Source organism: Mauremys mutica, chromosome 4 (genome assembly GCF_020497125.1).
Source record: "Mauremys mutica isolate MM-2020 ecotype Southern chromosome 4, ASM2049712v1, whole genome shotgun sequence".
NCBI classification, from domain to species: domain Eukaryota; kingdom Metazoa; phylum Chordata; order Testudines; family Geoemydidae; genus Mauremys; species Mauremys mutica.
The window spans coordinates 48,999,306-49,022,467 of record NC_059075.1 but is presented as its reverse complement, the minus strand read 5'-3'; the positions used below and the strand labels follow the sequence as shown (position 1 = coordinate 49,022,467).

Sequence of the window (23,162 nt, the reverse complement as noted above, 5' to 3'; positions counted from 1 at the left end):
CTTTTTCCCCTTTAAAAATAAAATGGGTTAGATTCTTTCCCCACAAATTATTTAATTTACATAGGAATTGCCACAAAAGATCAGACCAGTGGTTCGTTTAGTTCAGTATAGTCTGACAACATATCTGATACTTCAGGGGAAGACCCGAGAAAACCTGTAGTATGCAATTACAGAACAAACTTAGATTACAAATAATTACCGGTACTTGCATAATGAACTCTTTATAGCAGAGGATACCTTTTTGTTATATGTTTGTATAGCACTAAAATAGTCTGGAAAATACTGGAAAAACTGTGATCACATAATTAAGGATTGTATCATGCAGACACACTCGAATGCCAAATTAATCTAATTCTTTTCCTAAAACTTGAAAGCTTGACTTTGCAATCATTAACATACTTTTAACATAGCTTTTTGTGTGTAATTTCTTAACTTTTTAAAAACAAATCAGAAAAACCGATTTCATCATGTGGGACTCAAATTAACCATTACCTGAGTCATCAGCAGGGCTGGAACTTTCATGTCCACAGCACAGGCCTCTGTCACTTGAGCTAACTATAACTGATAGTACTGTTTGGTTGAGCCTCCTCCATATGGGCCATCCACTAGAAGGGCAGAAAACATGCACTTTGCCAGTGTTTTTTGCAAATATTTGCTGACAGTAGACGAAGAGGGTGACTCAAGAATGCTGGGTCCCATTCCATGTCCTGGAACAGTGTACTCTACTGGGCACAGGCTTCTTTGTTCATGTCTCTTGCAACTTGCTGTGCCAGTTCTCTCAATCCCACCCCTGCTTTGTATCCCAGTCCATCTCCTTGCATAATCAATCCCATTCTCCATCCTCAATCCTTGGCCGGCCTTTTCATTATGGATCCTGTCTCTGCCACCCCACTTTCCCACCTTGTCCAAGTGTCTTCCTCCAGTTTTCTCATCCAAGTCCCAGTCCCCAGACTCCTCATCCTAGTCACTCCCCCTTTCACTTCAAGATACCTAACACTTTTCTTTATCAGGTCCTGTTTTTATTTGCTTTGCCAAACTTTAATTGTTTGTTCTGAAATTTTCCATCCCAGGTGGCTGCTTTGAGCCAAATTTTGTTTTTAAAGTTTCAACAAAAACTGTACGGCCATTTCTTGGAAGAAGTTTAGGGAAAAATAGGTTGTTTTGCCAATGTTAAATTCTTAATGAAAAGCTTCAGTGCATTTGTGTGAGATTTTCAAAACCAAAAGTCAAATGTAGCCGTGCTTCTAACTCACTCAGGTGCATCCTCCATGTTTTGAAGTAGGAACTTGAAATTTGGTGGGACTAGCCCTGACATAGGCATTAACTCTGTGGGTGCTCCAGGGCTCTGTGGGTGCTCCCATGGGGAAAAAATGGTGGGTGCTGAGCACCCACCGGCAGTCCCGGCAGCTCTCCCCATAACCCCCCAATGTTTCCCGCTCACGCTGCGGATCAGCGCCTCCCTCCCTGTACCTTCTGCCCACCACAGTCAGCTGTTTAGTGGTGTGCAGGAGGCTGGGAGGAAGGGGAAAGGAGTGAGGACACAACGGGCTCAGGGGAGGGGGTGGGGCTTGGGGGGAAGGGGTGAAGTGGGGGCGGGGCCTGGGGCAGAGCCAGGGTTCGAGCACCCCCCCCGGGCACTTTAGAAAGTCAGAACCTATGAACCTTGACATCAGATGTGCATCGTGCTGTCTCTATGAAAATCTACTCAGATTTGTCCAAATTATAAATCTATGAAAATCACTGTAACACGTATTCCTTAGAAATTTGTAAACAGCTAAAATCTCAAAACATTGTCTCGCTGGGCTGAGATGAACTTCTTTCAGTTGTTTCTCTTGACAGCTGGGGATTGATGTGGTGCCAGTGACAAGAACTGAGAACAGGGAGAGACTCTCCTGTGTTCTCAGCAGTCCCCCTGCTGGTGTTCAGGCAGTGTGGAGGAGGAGGAACAAGATGACTCAGATGCAGAGGCCTGAGGATCGGAGATGGGGGACAAGAAATTGGTGTACGTGCAGACTGAGAAGGATGGAATCAGATGGGGTGCATGCTTGGAGGGGGAATGGAATAGAAGCAGGGGAGAACAGATTAGAGGGGAAGGGCAGGCTAGGAGATGCAGAGTTGGGGGAGCCAGAAACAGATGTAGACTGAGTGATAGGAGTGGAATGAAAAAGAGGGAGGTACCAGGGGACAGGAACAGAAGGGGACAGGCTGGAGTAGGGAAGGGAAATAAGGGTACGTCCATACTACCCGCCCGGGTCGGCGGGTAGCGATCGACTTCTCGGAGTTCGATATATCGCGTCTCATCTAGACGCGATATATCAAACTCCGAACGCGCTCCCGTCGACTCCGGAACTCCACCACCGCGAACGGCGGTGGCGGAGTCGATGGGGGAGCTGCGGACTTCGATCCCGCGCCGTGAGGACGGGTAAGTACTTCGAACTAAGGTACTTCGAGTTCAGCTACGCTATTCGCGTAGCTGAACTTGCGTACCTTAGTTCGAACCCCCCCCCCGCCCCAGTGTAGACCAGGCCTAAGGGATGTGTGGTAGGAAGAAGAGGGGAGGCTGCCTTAGGCTCCCCTGCCTCTTCCACTCCTCACACCCCACTCCCTGCCCCAAGCCTTCAGGCTCTTTACTTCATAGGCTGCTCCTCACTGCCTCTGATTCCCACTAGGTTATAATAAAGGCCAAGTTACACTGTTCAGTGTAAGATTTCAGTCTACAGAAAATATCTAATTTTGGTATGGAAGAGAGAATAGATTTAGAGATGTCAGTAGTAACTAACTAGAACTATGTTAATCATATTAAGAAGATTGAGTTTTATATTACTGATCTATAAATATCTTGCTGACTTTATTTTTTTTAAGGAGGATCTCACATACAGCAGCTCTTCTAATTGTATAACCATCACTAGTCCTGGTATATGCTTATGTAGCTCAGGGTTGTGAAATTTTTTTCTCCCTGAATGCTGTATTGAGATGGATTTAGTGCAGTGGACCCCAACCTTTTCAGCATGGCGGATGCCTGACAACTAGCCGCCGAGGAGTGTGGCCCCTGGACAAGCAGCTGCCGAAATGCTGCCGAGAAGCAGCAACGTTAACAAGTGTTGCCGCCCAGAAGTAGCGTCATCAAGAGGCGTCGCCACCAAAATGCCGCCGAAAATCAGCGGCATTTTGGTGGCAGCGCTTCTTGACATTGCCGCTTCTCAGCAGCATTTCGGTGGTTGCTTTTCCAGCATCCAGTAGGCGGACGCACATAGATGCCATGGCAGGCGCCATGGTGCCTGCGGGCACCACGTTGGGGACCCCTGATTTTTAGTGTATACACAGCTAGGTTGACAGAAGAATTCTTCTGTCAGTCTAGCTAACACCTCTCAGAGAGGTGGATTAACTACACAGATGGAAAAACTCCTTTCCTCAATGTATGAAGTGTCTATGGTGCTTCAGCAGCAGTGTTGTAGCTGTACCATTCTCGCATCTGTAGTGTAGACAACCCCCTAGACTTTTTGAGTTAGATATTGTACTAAGTTCTTTAATGCCAGCTTCAGGACACTAATTATCAATAATCGAGTAGGTGGGAGGAGTTGAGGCCTTTGGTCTTTGTTTGGGATAGCTCTATCTATGGAGCTAGGCGGAGAGAGGCCTGTCTCCAATGAGGAGAAGCCCCAGACTCAGAAGGTGGAATGAGCACAGGAGAGTTGGGTACGTAAAATAAATAGTATGTTGGAGGAATGTTTAAACTTATAAATGGGGAAAGCCGACAGCAGCTGAGTAGCACACAAGATGGTAATACAGGGTATCTGTGCATCCAGTAAAGGATAGGGTGCAAATTACAACTGAACTAGAGCAGAGACAGAATAAGAACACAGAGGTAAATTCTGCAAACTCAGCAAGAGTAAGGTGTTAAATAAAAACAGGCACTTAATCCAGAATAAAAACTGTAAATGTCTGTATACAAATTCAGGAAGATTAAATGCTAAAATAAGCAAACCGGAATGCCTTGCAGTGGATGAGGACCTTGATATAAGATGCATTACAGAACTGTGGTGGGATGATATAAGCCAATGGGATATGATAATACCTGCACAGGAAAGACGGACTAGACTGAAGTGTTGGGAGAGTAAGGTTGTATATAAGGGATTTCAGAGAATCTAACAAGATAAAAATTCTGAGTGGCCACGCAGTTGAATCTTGTATGACTACAAATCTCAACCTGAAAAAATTATAAATATATTAATTGGGCAGTACTAGCGGTCTCCAGATGAAGAAAAGGAAATTGAATGCATAATGCTGAAAGATCAATGAGGCAGTGAAATCTAACGATAACATACAAATTGGTCAAATGGCACAATGGAACAGTCGTCAGAGAAACAATTTCTCAATGCTTAAGTGATTGCTTCTTGAGATAAGTTGTTGTAGATCACACAGGAGCAGAGGTTATTCGTGTCTTAGTCTTAAGCAACATAGAGGCTAATTCAAGAGGTGACCATAACTGACCCACTAAATAACAGCAACCGTAATCTAATTAGGTCCAGTATCTGAAGAGCAGGTAACATACCAAAAAGTGACAGTGACATTACACTATAGAGAAAGATTTCAATAAAATGAGATGGGTAGCCAAAAAGGCCCTAAACTGAAAAGTAAAGGAAGTTAAAACCTTGGATGTGGCTTGGGTGCTACTAAGAAAAACAATAATAGTCAAGGAGACATGCATACTGCTGAACAAAAAGGGAACCAGGAAAGCAAGGAGGAAACCATTCTAGCTAACTGGCGAAGTTCGAGAGGCTATTTGAGCCAAACAGAAATTATTCAAAATGTATTTATCTGACCATAGTGAAGCCAATAAACAGTAGCATAAATTACAGCAGGCATTAAGAATGAAGAAAATGAGAGAGGCTGAAGTGGAGTTTGAAGAGCAAATAGCTAAAGGTGCAAAAACAAGCAGGAGTTTCTTATAAATATATCAAAAGTAGGAAGCCTGTGCATCTGCTGGATCACCACTGATTAAAGGGAGTAATTAAGAAAGATGAGGATGTTGTTGAGAAGCCAAGTGACTTCTTTTTATCGGTATTCACTACCCACAATGTTGGGAAGATTCCTAGCCAGAGCATGCTTTTTCATGATAAAGATTATATACTCTTAGAGAGAGGTGCTTAAGCAAAATGGTAATTTAAAATAGAATCAGGCTCCAAGCCCAGTTGGTACATCCAGGAATTCTAAAGGCACTCAAGTAGGAAGTAGCTGAGCTGCTAACAGTACATTTTTATTCAAAACATTTACTGTTCTAGTGGACTGGAAGGTAGCAAATGTTGCATCCATAAAAAGGCTATTGGAGTGATCCGAGGAATTGTAGAACTGTTAACCTTACATCTATACATGGCAAGTTGGTGATTTGACAATTAAAAATAAAATGTCTGGAAGATCTTGATCTGCTAAGGTCTAATCAGTATGGATTCTGCAAAGGAAAATCATGTCTCACTCTTTGAATGCATCAGTAAAGCAGTGGATGAAGGAGAACAAGATGACATAATATATGTAGAATTCCAAAAAGTCTTTGACAAAGTTCTGCGCAAGAGGCTATTAGAAGAAGCTAAGTAGGCACAGGGTGAAAGTCAAAGTACTGTCTTGAATCAAAAATTGGCTAGGAGACAAAGCAGAATAGGATTAAATGTTCAGTTTTCAACATGGCAAAAGGTTAACAGCTACGTCTCTCCATACAAGGCCTGGTGTTAGTTTAATATATTTATTAATGGTCTGGAAAAGCGGGTGGGGGAAGTGAGTAGTGAGGTAGCAAAACTTGCATGTGACACAAAGTTATTTAGATTAGTCAGGACCAGAGCAGACTGTAAGGAACTATAGACAGACCTAAAGCTGGGTGAATAGGCATTATGATGGCAAACAAAATTTCACATAAAAAATGCAAAGTAATGCACATTAGAGGGAAAAAAATTAAACTACTTTTTCATCTCACAGGATTCTAAATTAAGTTTATCAACCCAAGAAAGCAACTTTGGTATCACTGGTGACAGCTCAGTGAAAATGTGCAGTGTGCCAAAAAAACCCCAAGATATTAGGCTACCCAAGGAATGGAGGATAATATTGAAAACATAATCCTTTTTATACAATCAGTGCTTCGTCCTCAGCTGGAATACTTTTGTAATATTTGTCACCCCAACTCAAAAGGGTCTGGCAGATCTGGAAGAGGTTCAGAGAAGATGAGAATGATCAAAGGCCTGGAAAACTCTCAAAAGATTGGGAGTATTTGCCTTAGAAAGGAGATGAATAAGAGGGGACAGGATAAAAGTATATAAAATAATAAATTATATAAAGAAGGTAGATCTCAGAGGCATCTGTTCTCTTTTTTAACTAAGAACAAGGTAGAATGAAATTAAAAGGTAGAAAATTCCAAACCAGTAAAAGGGAATATATACTCGATCATAAGCTGGTTCGTTTATAAGCTGACACTATAGTTCAGGGTTCAGCAAACTTTGGCTACGGGGCCATCAGGATAAGTCACTGGTGGGCCGAGATGGTTTGTTTACCTTGAGCGTCTGCAGGCACGGAGGTAAGCCTAAGTAAACAAAGTGTCCCGGCGCGCCAGTTGCCTACCCTGACAGGCCGGGACAGCAACTGGTGGGGAAATTTTTGGGGGGGGAGAGAAGCTGGGAGTCGGGAGTAACCCCTGTGACCACCCTCCACATGACCCCACCCCAGTCCAGGACCCCCACACTTTCCCCATCCCATCCCTTCCCTCCTTATCTGGGGAGGGCCAGGGGAGGATGTCTCTGACGTGGCTGCAGATGCTCCGGCAGGCTGGGCAGTGTGGCCGCAGCCTGCTCCAGCGGGCCAGAGTGGGCAGCGCGGCCACAGCATGTTCCAGCGGGCTGGGCTGGGCAGCACGGCCACAGCCTGCTCTTTGGGGCAGGGCTGAGTGGCACGTTTGCAGTCTGCCAGCCCTGGAGCTGCAGCTGCTTCGGAGGCTGGGGGAAGAGCAGCGTGTCCAGAAGCGGAGAGACTCTGGCCCCACCTCTTCCCTTCTGTCTCTGCTGGCTGTGCTGTCTCTCCTTGCTCCCTCTGTTGGGAGGAGGGGTTGTGTCCCACCTCTCCCTCTCTATACCCGTTCATAAGCCGACCCCCTTCTCTGGTGCTTCCCTTTTTTACTAAAAGAAAATTTGGCTTATGAACGAATATATACAGTAGTTTTTTCACTCAGCATGTGATTAAACTGTGGATCTAATTGCCACAGGAAGTTGTTGATCCAAAGAATTTATTAGGATTCAAAAAAGGATTATATATTTACATAGATATCAATATCCAAAGTTGTTGTTAATGACAGTGCATTTAGAAATTATATTAAACTTTGGACTTCATGATTTAAGCAAATATCTGATGATTAGGTCTAATCCTTATCTCTTTGGTGGTGGGGAGATTAGTCCACATGTGGCTAATGCAGGCACGTATTATGGCTAAGGCTGCGAGTCTGTCACAGAGATCACAGATTCTGTGACCTCTGTGACTTCTGCTGGTGCAGTTGGTCCAGGGGCTGCCAGAGCTGCTCAGACAGCCCTTGGGCCAGCGGCACCGGCTGCTGCTGGAGCAGTCTCTGGCCACCACATCCCCTCCCCCCAACAGCAGCAGGAGTTTGGGTGTGGGAGGGGGCTCAGGGTTGAGATGGGGTTGGAGTGCGGGTGGCGCTTACTTAGGGGTGGCTCCCCAGAAGCAGCAACATATCCCTCGGCTGTTAGGCAGAGGCAAAGCCAGGCGGCTCTGCACTGTGCCTCCACCTGCAGGCACCACTCCCGCAGCTCCAATTGGCTACGGTTCCCAGCCAATAGGAACTGCAGAGCTGGCATTTGGGTGTTTGGGGCAGGGGCAGTGCTCACAGAGCCCCCCGGCTGTGCCTCCGCCTACGAGCCAAGGGACATGTGGATTCCAGGGAGCTGTGTGGAGCCGGGTAGGGAGCCTGCCAGCCCCTCCAACCTCCCCCGAACCCCAGCACCAGCAGAGGTCCTGGGTCACACCCCTCCCCCAAATACCCATGGTGCCCCCCTCCAGAGCACCCAGGTTTTAGTTATGGGTGTATAGTAAAAGTCATGGACAGGTCACGGGCTGTGAATTTTTGTTTAATGCCCATGACCTGTCCATGACTTTTACTAACAATACCTGTGACTAAAATGTAGCCTTAATTATGGCCATTGTCAGAGACAAGATACTGGACTAGACTGACACAATATGGTAATTCCTATATAAATGTAATACCCAGCAAATTAATTTGAATGAATGTATGTGCAGAACACATTAATTGCTACTTTCATGTATGAATGAATAATTATGTACAGTATGTCCATCTCATTGTTACTCTGTAAAATATAATTTTGTGTTTAAAAAATTTTTCTTTCCCCAATCAGGGCTATGCACTGAAGGCCTCTACCGTGTTAGTGGGAATAAAACTGATCAAGACAACATTCAGAAGCAGTTTGATCAAGGTAATTGTAGCTGATTTTCCTGATACTGCAATAAGTCTCTTCTCCAGAATTATTCTTAGTAGCTATTTTTGAAAGGGAATTGGGGTTCAGTATTGGTCACTCTTCAGCATTCTGTTGTTATAAATTAATTAATTATTCATAAGAGCTCAGGTATTTTGTTTTCTAATTCCTTTTAGATTGCTCCAATGAATGTAATTAGTTCTTGAGTTCTTCTTCTTTTAACAGTGTATTGTAACATATCCCTTTTACTACTCCTAAAGCGGAATACTGACTGGAGGTGAATTAAGATAAAGTGAATTAAACCCATTTCAATTCTGAATGTTTGTCCACATGGGTTTAATGCAGTTTAACTAATCCACTTTAAATTGATATCTTTAATTAATTTGGATTAATTATCCTGAGTGTTCCCATATAGACAAGCCCTTAGTTTTAGCGAAGAATCCAAGAGCACTCCTATCTGTTACTGGTCACTCTGAGACAGGATGTTGATTAGATGAACCACTCATCTGATCTGGTATGGCAGTTCTTATGTTCTGACCTGACATTTCTCAACTGTAATTTCCCAAAATACCTCTACTTTCTTTCTAGCTTAAGTGTTGCATTTTTTAATAAATATTTATATTTATTAGTATTCGGCGTTCATGTTCTAATTAAAAAGCAAGTTGTATGAATAATGAGGATTCTGTTATTGGTGAATTATATTTTGAATAATCTTGTTAAAATGTTAAATTTAGGTAGTCCACTTCCAGTACAATGTAGAGCCTTTATTCATCTTGTTAGAATGTACATGAATGCAAATAGTGTTTTGTGGTTATAATCTGGATCTCCAAGGGAAGATGTCCTATATTATTATTATTATTCCTCTCTGAACATCACCCTGTAATATACTGCCCCAGTCTTTTAGTCATTTATATAGAAACTTCCACTCTGACCTGGATTCCCACAGTTGGATTGATGCAATATAGTAAAATTCATCATAGACAGTGGCAAGAGTAAATTAGATTTTTTTCTCTGCCACATTGAAGCCAGCATCTTCTGTACAGAATATCTAAATCTATCTATTAAATATCTATCTAAAATATCAATTCGTTCTTCAGCTGCATAGGTACATGAGTGGATTTACTCACATTTGGATCAGAGCACGATTGCAGGCATATATTTACCTTGTGGTGGACCTTTTCATTCAGTTACTTTTTGAATAGAATGTTTGGTGGTATATCCCTTTTTGTATTACAGATACCTTATTTTTAAAAAGTATGTGCATTGATAGCTGTTGGTTTTGCTTACACTAATAAATTTCTGTTTCATTGTGTCTCACAGATCATAATATCAACCTAGAATCTATGGAAGTGACAGTAAATGCTGTGGCAGGGGCTCTTAAAGCTTTCTTTGCAGATCTGCCAGATCCTTTAATACCTTATTCTCTACATCCAGAGTTGGTAGAAGCATCAAGTAAGTAGTAAATCTAGTCTCTTGTTGATTACGTTTTGTGTGTTATCTTATTATAGGTTTTAAATTCATTATATTTTGAAATGACTAGCTCTTGTGAAACTGAAATTTTTAGAATAAATTGCTGCCCTCTGCTGTGTCTATGCAGTTTTAAAATGACACACTTTAAAATGAATGAACACTGTTACATAAAGAAGTAAATCTTTAATGAACATCTCAGACCAAATTGTGATTTTATTATTTGTCTTATTTGGATAACTCATTTAATTGAAATAATTAGCTTTGTGCCAGTCTTATAGTAAAGTTGAAGATGAAGTGTAAATAATAGTAATAGGGAAGCATGCATGAAATAAATATTTTGTTCAAAAAGATTTATGTTAAAAATATTTAATATTCTTTTTACTTAGGAATTTTCCCGAATTCCTTTATTTAAAAAAACCCCAAAACTATACAGTGTTTAAGCTGTTTACCTTTCATGTATTTTTCATACACTTACAGCTGCAAAGCATAACTTTTATGGATCTACCCCATTTATAGGCCTTCTTTCTTTGAATCAGATTAGGAATTGAATTGAATTGCAGCAAACTATTCCATAAACATAAACCAGTGTTACATACTTGTGCAGGGTGGAACTATTACACAAATAGTACTGTTTTCTTATCCAAAACATGACAATATATTCATCACACTAAATCTGGAAATTGGGTATAGAAGACCAGCTATATTAACACCTACCTTTTAACACATGTATCTTTGTATGTTTTGGTTTTATCTAGTTGATATCCATAAATACTTTATTTATGGAAAAGGTGTTAGTGGTCTTAATTCTCAATCAGTATTTTTAGTTAGATTACTTGATTAATAAACTACAGGCAAATTTTACTGATTTTTTTTATTAGATGTGACAAAACCCATGAAAACTTTTAATTTCTATAGAAGCAACTGTTTAAAAAGGAATATAAATTAAATGTTGTTGTTGCAGAATGATAATCCCAATTTGGGAACAGATTTAATGGCATGTTGTATGGCCCTGCACTTCAAATATGTTTTTAGTAATTAAATCATGCAGATGACATTTTAATGAATGAGATGCCAAATGGCGCTAATGCCACAGAAAGTGTTTGCATGTTCAGGGCAGAGTGGAAACTCCCTGATGCCTACATATTGTTTAATAGTAGCATTATTTTGAGGCTGGGTAAGAGAGATTTGTTCCTTTTTTTAATTAAGCATTACCAGTCAGAAGGATAAGGTAAAAATATTATGTACGCTAACAGTAAAATTGATGGATCCAAAGAACTGTTTAAAAAAAAAAAAGTAATAATCCTAACACCATCTAACACTAGAAGTCTCCTCCTCTGTGTGACAAACATGGAGTTTCTGGCCCTAAACACAATTCCATTTCAGTTCTTTTTAAGCTGTAAAACAGCATTGCTCCTTTTAGCAATATCATTTGGCCAGTTGACCCCACCTCTCTCTCAATTTTTAAAACTCAAGAAATTTTCACATATGCATCTTGGTGGGCTACCCAGAGAAATGCATGATGGCATCCTTTATGTTTCAGTTCTTTAGACTTTCATTCAATCAGCCTTTGAAGAAATTATGAATAATTATTTTTGTCTAACCAACTGTCTTCTAGAGAATCAAGAGAGAGCTTCAGTCCTTTTGCTGTAATTGCAACTTTCAGCAGTACTAAACTGCCAGTCTGTTGCTCCACTGGGAGCCACAAAATATTTCCTGAATATCAGCCAAAGAGGGTACCTTGGTCATATCCCTTCCGAGAAGGACCAAGCCCATTCTAATGGCTCTCTCTGTTACTGCTACCTTAAACGTCTTTTCTTTTATATTGAATGATCTTTCCTTATGTGCCAGCTCTTTTATCTAAATACTAAGAACTCACCCTGAAATTGCAAACAGCAGCTGCAGAGATTATTTGAAATAAATATGTAAGGCTTTGGATAAACTTGTGATTGCTATCCATACAGAAAAATTAGCCTACGTACATTGTACTTTTAATAGTCTGTGGAAGGCTTCTCTGTTAATTTACTCTGTAGACTGTTGTCCAGACTTACTCTTTAAAGTTTGAATGTTTGCCTGCTTCTGCTAGTTTCTACCTTTTCCTCTTTTAAACAGAGTAGTTTTTAAATCATTTCTCCCAGGCTCAATCATGTTATTTCATCAATTGGACTAGTTGACAGGCTTAACATATTTTCAATTCATGGGCATAAATCATGTATTAGAACCACTCCTCCCCCAAATTTTGGGAATCTTCTGTCTCTGAATAAAAGTCTTATAAAATATTTTGAATAGTAATAGTGTGAAAGAGGGAAATCTGACTCATAAGTGAGTTAATGATGATCATCTCACAAGCCAACAATGAACTATTAAAATGATTTTTCAACATTAAACATAGATAAATAATTTTGTCAGGTACAGACTGTGTGTTCTACCTATGATAGAGAAGTAAAACTATATAATAGTTTGTCTAGATACAATTCTTCATGTAACTATCAAATACGGTTTCTCACATTGGCATTCCTTCCCAGTATGGATGCTTTATCTGTCCGTACATACTAATGAGATGAATTAGCAGCACCATTTGTAAAGGTTTCCTTTTAAGTATATAAGGAAAATTGGTGTTTTGCTGTTATCTCTACAGAGATCTTGGATAAGACAGAACGACTGCATGAGTTAAAAGAAATTGTGAAGAAATTCCATCCTGTGAACTACGATGTCTTCAAATTTGTAATAACTCATCTAAACAGGTTTAGTATTGTTTTCACTACTAAAAAATCTATTTAATAATTACTGAAAAAATTGTATGCTCATATCACTCATCTGTCAATAAAAATATTGAATGCGTGAAGAAACTAATACTAAGGGCCAAAAAAAAAAAAAAGGAATGCAAGAAAGGGAATTTGAAATGTAAGTTAATTTGTAATGAAAAGAGTTCATGGTTTGTGTAAGGGTTTACCTTACTATAGCTTATTAATACTGTGATTTATTGAAGTAGGATAATCTGATGCTATCACTGTTTTGTGGGATAGAGCAAAATTTCTTATATCTTGAGTAAGTGTCTCTGTTGAAGAGACAGTTGCGTGCAACAGTTGTAGATTTGGGAGTTGCGTGCACAAGTTGTAGATTTGGGAGTTCTTTAATTAAATTCAACACAAAACCATATAATGAACTAAACATTAGAATGCAATACGTATTTAATCTACTGTCATGTTCTGCAGGCTAGATCAGTAAGAGGTTGTGTCACTGCCTTCCCTGTAACCCTGGTGCCTTAAATGCTCTGTTGCTGTGGCTCACAGTCTGCAGACAAGCATGCAGTGTTGTGAGTGTGTGCTGTGGAGCTCTGGTTCTACTTTGAGTAGATGTGTAAGCTACTTAAATGTGTGCGTACCCAGCTCAGAGGAGCTGGAGAACTTTGCCTAGCATTACCCGTAGGAGCACATTCCTATTCTATGGCCCTAGCCCCTCCCCTGGCCATATAAGGGCAATGCTGTCCCAACCTCCTCAGTTCCTTCTGACCACTTGTGGCTAGTGTTGGAGTTCTATGTGGTGTTTTTTACCTTTCGGTCTCACTTTCTAAGAAATTTTTCTTGAATATACACCTCTACCCTAATATAACGCTGTCCTCGAGAGCCAAAAAATCTTACTGCATTATAGGCGAAATTGCATTATATCGAACTTGCTTTGATCCACTGGAGTGCGCAGCCCCGCCCCCCCGGAGCTCTGCTTTGCCGTGTTATATCCGAATTCATGTTATATCGGGTCGTGTTATATCGGGGTAGAGGTGTAGTAGCACTTAGGTTAAGTTTAGTGTTAGTTTAGTATTAGTTAGAATACAGTAATAACGTTGTAGTTATGTTCCTGAAAAATGCAACTTTAAGTGAAATGATGTGAAACGAATCCAATTTTCCCATAAGATTTAATGTAAATGTAGGGGGTTAGGTTCCAAGGAAATTTTTTTGGGGCAGACAAAAGGCATTATATACTGTACTGTACTGTGATTGGGAAGTGCCCCAGCTTACCTTGCTGCAGGCAAGTACACTAGGAAGCACCTTTCGCAGCAGCAGCGGCGGCAGCTTTCCCAGAGAAGAACAGGCCCGCCTGTTCCCGTCCCTGCTCCACTCCAGGCCCACCTCTTTCCACCCCCACTCACCTCCTCTCCGCACTTTCCTCCTGCCAAACAGCTGTTTGGCAGTGCTTAGGACTTTCTGGGAGGGAGCAGCACTTCCCCCCGCCTCCCCCTCCCTCCCAGAAAGTCCTAAGTGACACCAAACAGCTGTTTGGCAGTGGGGGAAGCCCTGGGAAGGAGGAGGAGGTGGAGAAGAGGAACTTGTGCAATGCTCTCTTGTGAAGTCACTGCTCTTCCACAGAATCTTACAAGCAGTGAACAGAGCAGGCAGCCAAAAAACGTTATAAGGGAGCATTGCACAACTTTAAACGATCGTGTTCCCTAATTGAGCAGTGATGTAACTTTGAAACAACGTTAAGCGGGAGGATGTTAAGTGAGGAATTACTGTAGTTGGCTGCCCTGTGTGTTTAAGCATTGTCTGTTGGGGGGGGATCCCCACCAGTAATCCCCACACAAGGTGCCTGTGTCTTGGTGAAGGACACGTTAAAGAGTGGTGCACCATCTGCAAGTCATTCACAGTGAGGACTCAGGTGGTGAGAGACAAGCACTTGAAGGAGGCCCACTTAGATGAGGGCTTCAGTGCCAGATCAGCAGCCACTTCAGATTTGGCAAGTGATTCTGCTCCATGCTTGGGCTCTGTCATTTCTCCAAGAGGAAAAAGGGGTTGTTGTTTTCCCTCCTCTGGTATGGTGAGGAAGAGATCCCATAAAATGAATCTGGACCATTCCAGGGCTTGGGAAGGCTTCTCCTGATCTTCTAAGAGGAGCAATGTATTTTCTCCAGCACACAGGATGGAGCAGTGTCATCTAACTGCTCCCTGATACCACTCTGAGAGCCTGTACTGTTGACTCTGGTTCTGGCCATGGGGCGTTCATTGAGTCTGATACCAATGATGTCGGCACCACGCTGGCAACATAACAAGCAGCATTGACCTGCTTTGCCCCTCAGTCCCAGCCTCTCCACTGGTTCAAGAGTTGGTTGGTGATATGGTTTCTACAGCCTTGTCCTTTGTTGTGCCCTTGGCATCTTGTGGCCATGTTGCAGAGCTCCTGGGCTTGTCATCACCAGAGCACCGTCTGGGCCTCAGACTGTGGAATTGAGGCCAACATTGGGCCTGGCACTGAATGGCCCCTGGTGGTGGTGCATCCTTCAGCACTGTCATCTTGGCAGCAGATTTCTTTGTCAACTTCAGTGCTGCCCTTAGTCTTGATACTGGAGTCTCTCTCTCATTTGGTACTGCCATTGCTGATCTTCCATTCCTCTTCAGCGCCAGTGCCGAGTCTGTTTGTTTACCCCGTTGTCAGCAGAGAAGATCCAGGACTCCTGAAGCTCCGGTCTGGGTCATCCTACCCTTCGTCATCAGATAGGCATCACAGATCCCCTTTGCATGACCATCAGTACGGAGATTGGCATCTGCCTTGCAGTTGGGACAGGGGCTCTTGGCCCAGTGCATACTGGCCCTCAGTGCCTCATCTGTAAGCCCAGTGGCCTCCTTGGAAGCCTTTGGATGCTTCTTTGCTCCTGAGGTCCCACTCCTTGACCGACAACAGAGCGAGATACCCAATCCCAATGGTGGTTCCCACTCCCAGATCATCTCAGCTGCAAGCAACTGCGGAACTAGTTTCCCCCTGGACCTCCGGGGTTATTCCGATCAGATCCTACGGTGCAAAAACAGGACCTGTCACTGATGCAGCAAACCTCCTCCCTGGATGACTGTCCTGTACCAGAATCTTTCTCTCCCTCAGTGACTGAGGATTTTAAGTCTTATCAGGACCTCCAAAGGCATATGGCTGCTACCTTGGGTATCAAGGTGGAATGCCCACAGGAGAATACACATAAGTTGTTGGATATTCTCTGATCATTAGCTTTAGGGAGAGTGTCCCTCCTGATGAATGAGGCTCTTTTGGAGCCTGTAGAAGCCCTCTGGAATGCTGCAGCTTCATTGCTTCCCATGGCAAAGCATTCAGAAAAGCGGTACTTCATTCCAATGCCAGGTTTTGAGGGTTTCTACACCCATCTGGCCCCTAACTCTCTGGTGGAAACTGCATGGCAGGGAAGGTATAAGTCCATCCCTATGGAGAAAGAATCCAAAAGGATGGACTTAATGGAGAGGAAGATTTATACCTTCTCTTCCATGCAAATGTCCATTGGGAACAATCGGGTGTTGGTCTCTAAATATGACTCTGTCAGTTGGACAGCCATGTATATTATATAGTTTATGGATAAGTTGCCAGAACCCTCCCAGGAAATAGTTTACAGCATTCATTGCAGAAGGTCGTATGATGGCTAAGACTGTTGCAGTTAGCTCTGGACATGGTAGATGCCGCAACCAGAGTTACAGCATTGGCTGTGACCATGAGGAGGGCCTCATGGCTGCAGAATTTGGGCATTGCATGTGAGGTGTAGCAGACCATTAAGGACTTACTGTTTGATGGCTGGGATTTATTTTTGGGGAAAAATGATGAAACCCTGCACTCTTTTAAAGACTCCATAGCTAAAACCCATTCTTTGGGAGTATATACTCTGGCCATAAAGAGATGCCACTATTGCGATCAACACAGCAACTTTTTTTCAGACAGTTCTCCCTTCTTGTAAGGAAGAGGGACTACTGGAAGGGCCACAGATCCCCGAGGAGAGGGTTCTCTGGTTCTGGGTTTAACCTGCCAACTCTCCCGTTCCTCCTTTTCCCTCTCTCCCCAGCATCCAGCAAGCACCTGTTTTAACTCTTGTGTCCAGGACAGTAATCCAGTGATGACCTCTCTTTCTCCTTTCCATCTGTTTGGGGACAGACTAGCTTGTTTTTATCATGTCTGGGACTCAATTACCATGGAAAGCTGGGTCCTAAGCACCGTCAGATTGAATTATGCCATACTGTTTCTTTCCATCCCTCCTCCCCACCCACTGCCTTTTCAGGGACCCCTCTCATGAGAATCTGCTCCTCAAGCAGTCTCAGTTGGCTCTGGTGACTATAGAGGAGGTTTCCCGGCAGCATCGGGGACAGGGGCTCTCCTCCGTATATTTCCTGGTTCCCAAAACCAATCAACGGAAGAAACCTGTCGACCTCTGCAATCTCAACAAATATATCATATATGTGCGATTCTGTATGGTCACCCTAGCAACCATCCTCTCTGCCTTAAATCACAATCTCTGGTTTGCTGCTATGGACCTGCAGGATGCTTATTTCCACATAGCAATCGTTCCGAGCCATGGGAGGTTCCTCAGTTTTCTGGTAGCTGGCCAGCACTACCAGTACACTGTGCTGCCTTTCAGCCTACCTTCTGCTCCCTGGGATTTTCCAAATACATGATTGTGGTAACAGCATGCTTCAGGAAGAGAGGTATTCATATCCCTCCATATCTGGATGATTGGTTACTAGGGCTCAAGTCCAGAGAGGAAGTCCTCTGTCATGTTCACTTTAAATTACGCCTGCTTGGTCCTCTAGGTCTCCTCCTAAACAGCGGAAAGACAACATTGGTTCCAACTCAAAGACAGAGCTGGCCTTACCATGAGGCGAACTGAGGCGGCCGCCTCTGGTACCAGACTGGGTGGGTGGAGGTGGGGGTAACAGAAAGCAGCAGGAGCTGCCGGGAGAGAGAGGAAGAGGAGCCTCTTATGTACCTCTCTAGCACCCCCAGGAGCCTGGACTGATTAACACCAGCTTCTCAGGGAGCTTCCTGTTTCCTGCTGCTTCCCTGAACCCACTTGAGGAGAACAGGCAGTCAACTGAAGTTGTAGGAGCCAGTTAAGCCCTTAAGACGCTGATATCTTCCCTCACTCAAGCCCTGCTACCAGCCTGCTTATTTGTCCCCTTCAACTGAGTGTTGAGAGCCACTATAGCTGGCACAGAACAGCAGTCAGGAGTGAAAGAAGAGAACGCCCCTCTGGGGCAGCATTCAGAAAAAGCAAGCAAGCAAAGGAAGCTTTTCTATCTAAGCAGGAAGGAGCTCTCCTGAGATACATAGACACAAATGTTCACGGTGAGCCTTCCACAGCCAGTGAGGATGTGAGTGGTGAGGAGTTGCCTGATCTTCCAGTTAGTCAGAGTGCAGGTGACCTGGCAGCTACTGTAGCATCCATATCTCCATCTCAAATGGAATGTAACCATGCACATTCCTGAAGAAAAGTGTAGATCAGAGAAGAGTATGGTGGAGGCACAAGAAACAGCAGCTGCTGAGTTTAGTTCCTTAAGTCTAGATGATCCAGGACTGTGGACCCACTTGAGCAGTAGCCTGAGGGACTTCCTTGTACTGCATAGCAAGTGAAAAACTTCATGTTCCCCAACGACAATGAAAACAGAAGTTTCCATCTACCACATTACTGTCATGAAATCCCCAATGATGACAAAGTGGAGAGGCTGTGGCTTATGTTCTCAAAACCCCAGAATGCTGCATACTGTTTTTGTTGCAGACTCTTCCAGTCTAATGTTCTAGCACATTGGGTTCTACAGGAACAAAAGACTTGAAAAATCTGGCTAGAAATCTAGCATGCCATGAGGAGGCAGCAAATCACCAGAGAGTATTCCATAGGTGGAAAGAGCTTGAGATGAGACTAAGATTAAAGGCCACCATAGATGATCAGCATCAAGAGAAGATTGCATCAGCGTCTCTTTACTGGCAAAATGTTCCGAAAAGGCTCATTTGCCATTGTGAGACTGCTTGCTACCCAAAACCTAGCACTGTGTGGCACTTCAGATCAGCTGTATGTGCCAAATAATGGAAACTTCCTTAAAATTGTGGAGCTGATGGCTGAGTTTGATGCTGTACTCCAGGAGCATCTAAGAAGAGAGTCACCACCCAAGAAATGTACACACACTACTACGTTGGAAAAACAATTCAAAATGAGATCATATAGTTAGTGGCAACAAAAGTCAAGCAGAAGATTATGGCAGATCTAAAGTCAGCAAGATATTACTCTGTTATTCTGGACCGCATACCTGACATCAGCCATATGGAACAAATGACTTTAATGGTGCGTTTTGTAACAACAGCAGAACCTAGTGAAAATGTCCGTGCAATGGTGATTGTCAGAGAGCATTTTCTAGAATGTATTGTTATTGATGATACTACAGGAGCTGGTATGACAAATGTGCTTCTTTAAAAGCTGGAAGAAACGGAATTGTGATACTTGACATGAGAGGTCAGGGCTTCAATAATGGTACCAATATGGGAGGAAAGAACAGAGGAGTGCAGACACGGATCCAAGAGTTAAACCCTCTAGCTTTTTTTGTCCCATACAGTTGCAGCATCAGCTTCTGCTGGATTTTTTAATGTAATTCAAAGCATCTATGTATTTTTCTCTGCGTCGAGTCATCGGTGGCAATTTTTGAAGCAACATCTGGGAATATCTTCTCTGACACTGAAACCACAGAGTGCCGCACGATGGGAAAGTTGAGTGGAAGCGATAAAGCCTATCATACACCAAATTGGGAAGATAGATGATGCCATAGTTGGCATTATGGAGGATAATGCTATGACAGGAACTGTTCATGGGAGAACAGTGGCAGAGGGAAATGGAATCACCAGAAACATAAATAACTTCAAATTCCTGTGTGGCTTAGTGTTGTGGCATAACATACTGTTTGAAATAAATGTTGTAAGTAAGAGACTCCAAGGTGTTGCGTTGATATATCTAGAGGAATGGAACAACTGGACAAAGCAAAGTCATCCTTATAGTCTTATTGGTCAGATGAGAGATTTCAAAACGTTCGGAAGAGTGCACAGAAGTTGGTAAAGTAACTTCACCCTGAAGCTATTTTCCCACCCATTTAAGAATACAAAAGTCACCAAAGAAGACGACATTTTGATTACGAGGCATGGGATAATCCCATAAGAGACCCCAAACAACAATTCAAAGTTGAATTCTTTAACCAGGTGCTAGATTGTGCAATACAGTCAGTTGAAGAACGTTTCATGCAGCTCAAGGAACACAGCAGTATATTTGGGATGTTGTAGGATATTCCAAAACTCCTCACTATACCTGAAGAACACCTACACCAGCAATGCAGGGCACTAGAGACGGTGTTGACACATGATGACATGCGCAATATTGATGCGAGTGATGAACTGAAAGCCCTTTCAAGATACATTTCGGCAGGATCAACTCCAAAGTTGGAATATATCATAGAATCGCAGGGTTGGAAGGGACCTCAGGAGGTCATCTAGTCCAACCCCCTGCTCAAAGCAGGACCAAACCCAACTAAGTCATCCCAGCCAGGGCTTTGTCAAGCCTGACCTTAAAAACCTCTAAGGAAGGAGATTCCACCACCTCCCTAGGTAACCCATTCCGGTTCTTCACCACCCTACTAGTGAAAAAGTTTTTCCTAATATCCAACCTAAACCTCCCCCTCTGCAACTTGAGACCATTACTCCTTGTTCTGTCATCTTCTACCACTGAGAACAGTCTAGATCCATCCTCTTTGGAACCCCCTTTCAGGTAGTTGAAAGCAGCTATCAAATCCCCCCTCATTCTTCTCTTCTGCAGACTATGTGCACAAATAAGATGACCATCCTCTTTCCAAATGCTTTCGTTGCTCTGCGCATACCTTCTAACACTTCCTGTAACAGTTGCCAATGGAGAACGCAGCTTCTCCAAGCTGAAGTTAATAAAAACACATCTATGCGCCACAATGACACAGGAGAGGCTGGTCGGCCTTGCAACCATCTCAATAGAGCAGGAGCTGGCCCAGACTGTGGACCTTCAGGAAGCAGTTCAAATCTTTGCAACCAAGAAGGCATGGAAAGCACTACTTTGATTATTCAAATAGATAAAAATGCCAGTGTTTACTATGCAGACAAGAAAAGTTACATTTGCTGTTCAGGCGTTTGAAAGTTAAGTGTTACTTAAAAATTTTGAACAAGGCATTTTAAGTTATTAGTTCTCCTTTAGATTGGGATAGATTGCAGAGCAGTACCATTAGAGGAGTAGAACAGGAAGAAGGCAGAATTGAGACCTTTCAAAGTTTTGGCCCAAGCAAGGAGGCATGAGGGCATCATTTAAGCTCCCCGCCTCAGGTGCCAAAATGTTGTGGGCCGGCCCTGCTCAAAGAATCAAGTTCATTGGGACACCGATAGACTCTACAAGTTCAAGAGCATTTCTGCGAGCGGAGTGATTCTGGGCAATTCCCCTTGCATCTGGAGCTGCAGTCTCAACCATCAACTACAGCCCGAATATGTCTGCATTTGCTAGGCCATATGGTTGCATGCACACACGTAGTCCAATATGGAAGTATGCACCAATGTCCTCTTCAGAAATGGCTGAAATTAGTTACCTACTTGTAACTGTTTTTCCTTGAAATGTGATGCAGATGTGTATTTCATGACTCCCGCCCCATGCCCTCTGCATCAGAGTCTGTACTTCTGGCATTCTGTGTGAAAGAACTGAGGAGATTGGGGCGGCACCACCTTTATATGGCCAGGGGAAGGGCTAGGGCACAGGGCATGAGTGCTGCTCCTATGAATACTGCTAGGCAGTTTTCCAGCTCCAATGTGTTGGGTGCACGCACACATACCTAAGTAGAATACATGTCTGCATCACATTTAGAAGAACAAGTTACAGGTAAGTAACCATTTGTTCAGCTCTCTGACCCTAGCAGCCTGCCTAGAACACAATAGCCTCATCCCTGGTTTCTACCAGGTTTGGTTACACCTGGCAAGATGACCCCAACACACCTACAGTTCCAAATTTGCCCAGTACTGTCTGCCCTGGAGTGTTCCCCTGGAGTACTCAAAGAAATAAGAAGGTATGTTTGCTCCTTTAAAGAGACAATACCCAGCAGCCTGCCAATTTAACTGGAGTTAACAGTTCAGTTCAAACACAGCACTGGGTTGGGTTAGATGAAAAATAAAACAAGTTTATTAACAACAGAACATAGGTGAAGTGATGCCAAGTAAAAGAAATAAAGGTAAAGATGGTTAGTAGTAGAAGTGAAGATATGCACCTAAAAGTCGAGAACTTAAACTAGCAAGGTACGGTCTTTAGGATGGTTTCTCTCACCAGTTATTCTTTGTCTAGCATGACTGACTGTCTCTCTGTTAGGACCTTCTACAGAAATTTCCTTTGTCTTCACAGGTAAAAGATAAAGATGGAGTTTCTCTGTCCTTTATATTCCCAAAAAATTGGCTTTGTTCTCAAAGTTAGGAAGGCCACCTGGGGATTCGGTCTCTTGTCTCTCTAACTACAGGAGCTATGTTAATTCTCTCTCGAGTTCAGGCTCAAGACAACCTCTTCAGGTTTGGCTTGATAGCTTTGTTTATGGCTCCTATGTAAATTGATTTAAAATCACATTCCTTTTTCTAGGACAGACCAGTTTATCACTTTTACAGACTAACATGGCTGCTACTCTGAAACCTAGGGTAGGCTGTCTTTGTCTTAAATATATTATAGTAACATTAAACAGAGGGAATTCATTACAAGGCATATTTTGTACAAACATTGCAGTAGTGTGTAAGGTGTAAATACAGGGGTACTTAGGGTCATGTCTATTTTGCACCTGGCTTTTCATAACATCTTTAAGTGTTATTTAATAAAACTGCTTGAAAACAAATATTTCTTATGGAGTGAAAGTCTTATATTTGTCTCCTCAAATCTGGTCTTCTACATGAGCATTTGATGCTTTCAAGGTTTTTCCTTGATTTTAACAAATAAGGAATTGTTTTTAATCTTGAGACTAGCAGATGGGCACCACCCATACCATGACTTGGTGTATATATACAAGTACATAATGTTCAGAATTATGGAAAGAAGAGTGAAAAGGCCAGTTTGGTCATCTGATTTCTCACCCCACCAATGCAAGAGTATGCCCTGAAAAGCCTTGGGTCTGATTGTGATAACAGTTACACTGGTATAAATTAGATTTAACTCAACTGAAGCCAAACTGGTGTGACTAGAGTAGAGTGCATTCTAGTGAGTTTTTGTCCAATTTTTAAAAATCTGTGCAATGGATGAGGCTGTTTCAAGCGATTATTAAGAAACTCCCTGATTCTTAGATTATTGTATATATTCTTCTGTTTAACTTCATCTAGAGCAGAAAAAATCTCATAATGACTAATATTTCTTAAATAGCACAATATAGTATAAAAGTAGGCTCAAGGTGA

At 42.6% G+C, this 23,162-nt stretch overlaps 1 protein-coding gene across 3 annotated transcripts in view; it reads left to right on the top strand.

The window, feature by feature from the left end:
• ARHGAP5 (Rho GTPase activating protein 5) overlaps window positions 1-23,162 on the top strand; it is an 86,974-nt gene that overhangs the window by 52,363 nt on the left and 11,449 nt on the right. For all 3 annotated transcript variants that reach the window (XM_045015743.1, XM_045015742.1, XM_045015744.1), the window contains 3 exons: window positions 8,403-8,480; window positions 9,801-9,932; window positions 12,586-12,691. In XM_045015743.1, coding sequence (XP_044871678.1) covers window positions 8,403-8,480; window positions 9,801-9,932; window positions 12,586-12,691 — 316 coding nt within the window. The remainder of the gene's footprint in view (window positions 1-8,402; window positions 8,481-9,800; window positions 9,933-12,585; window positions 12,692-23,162) is intronic.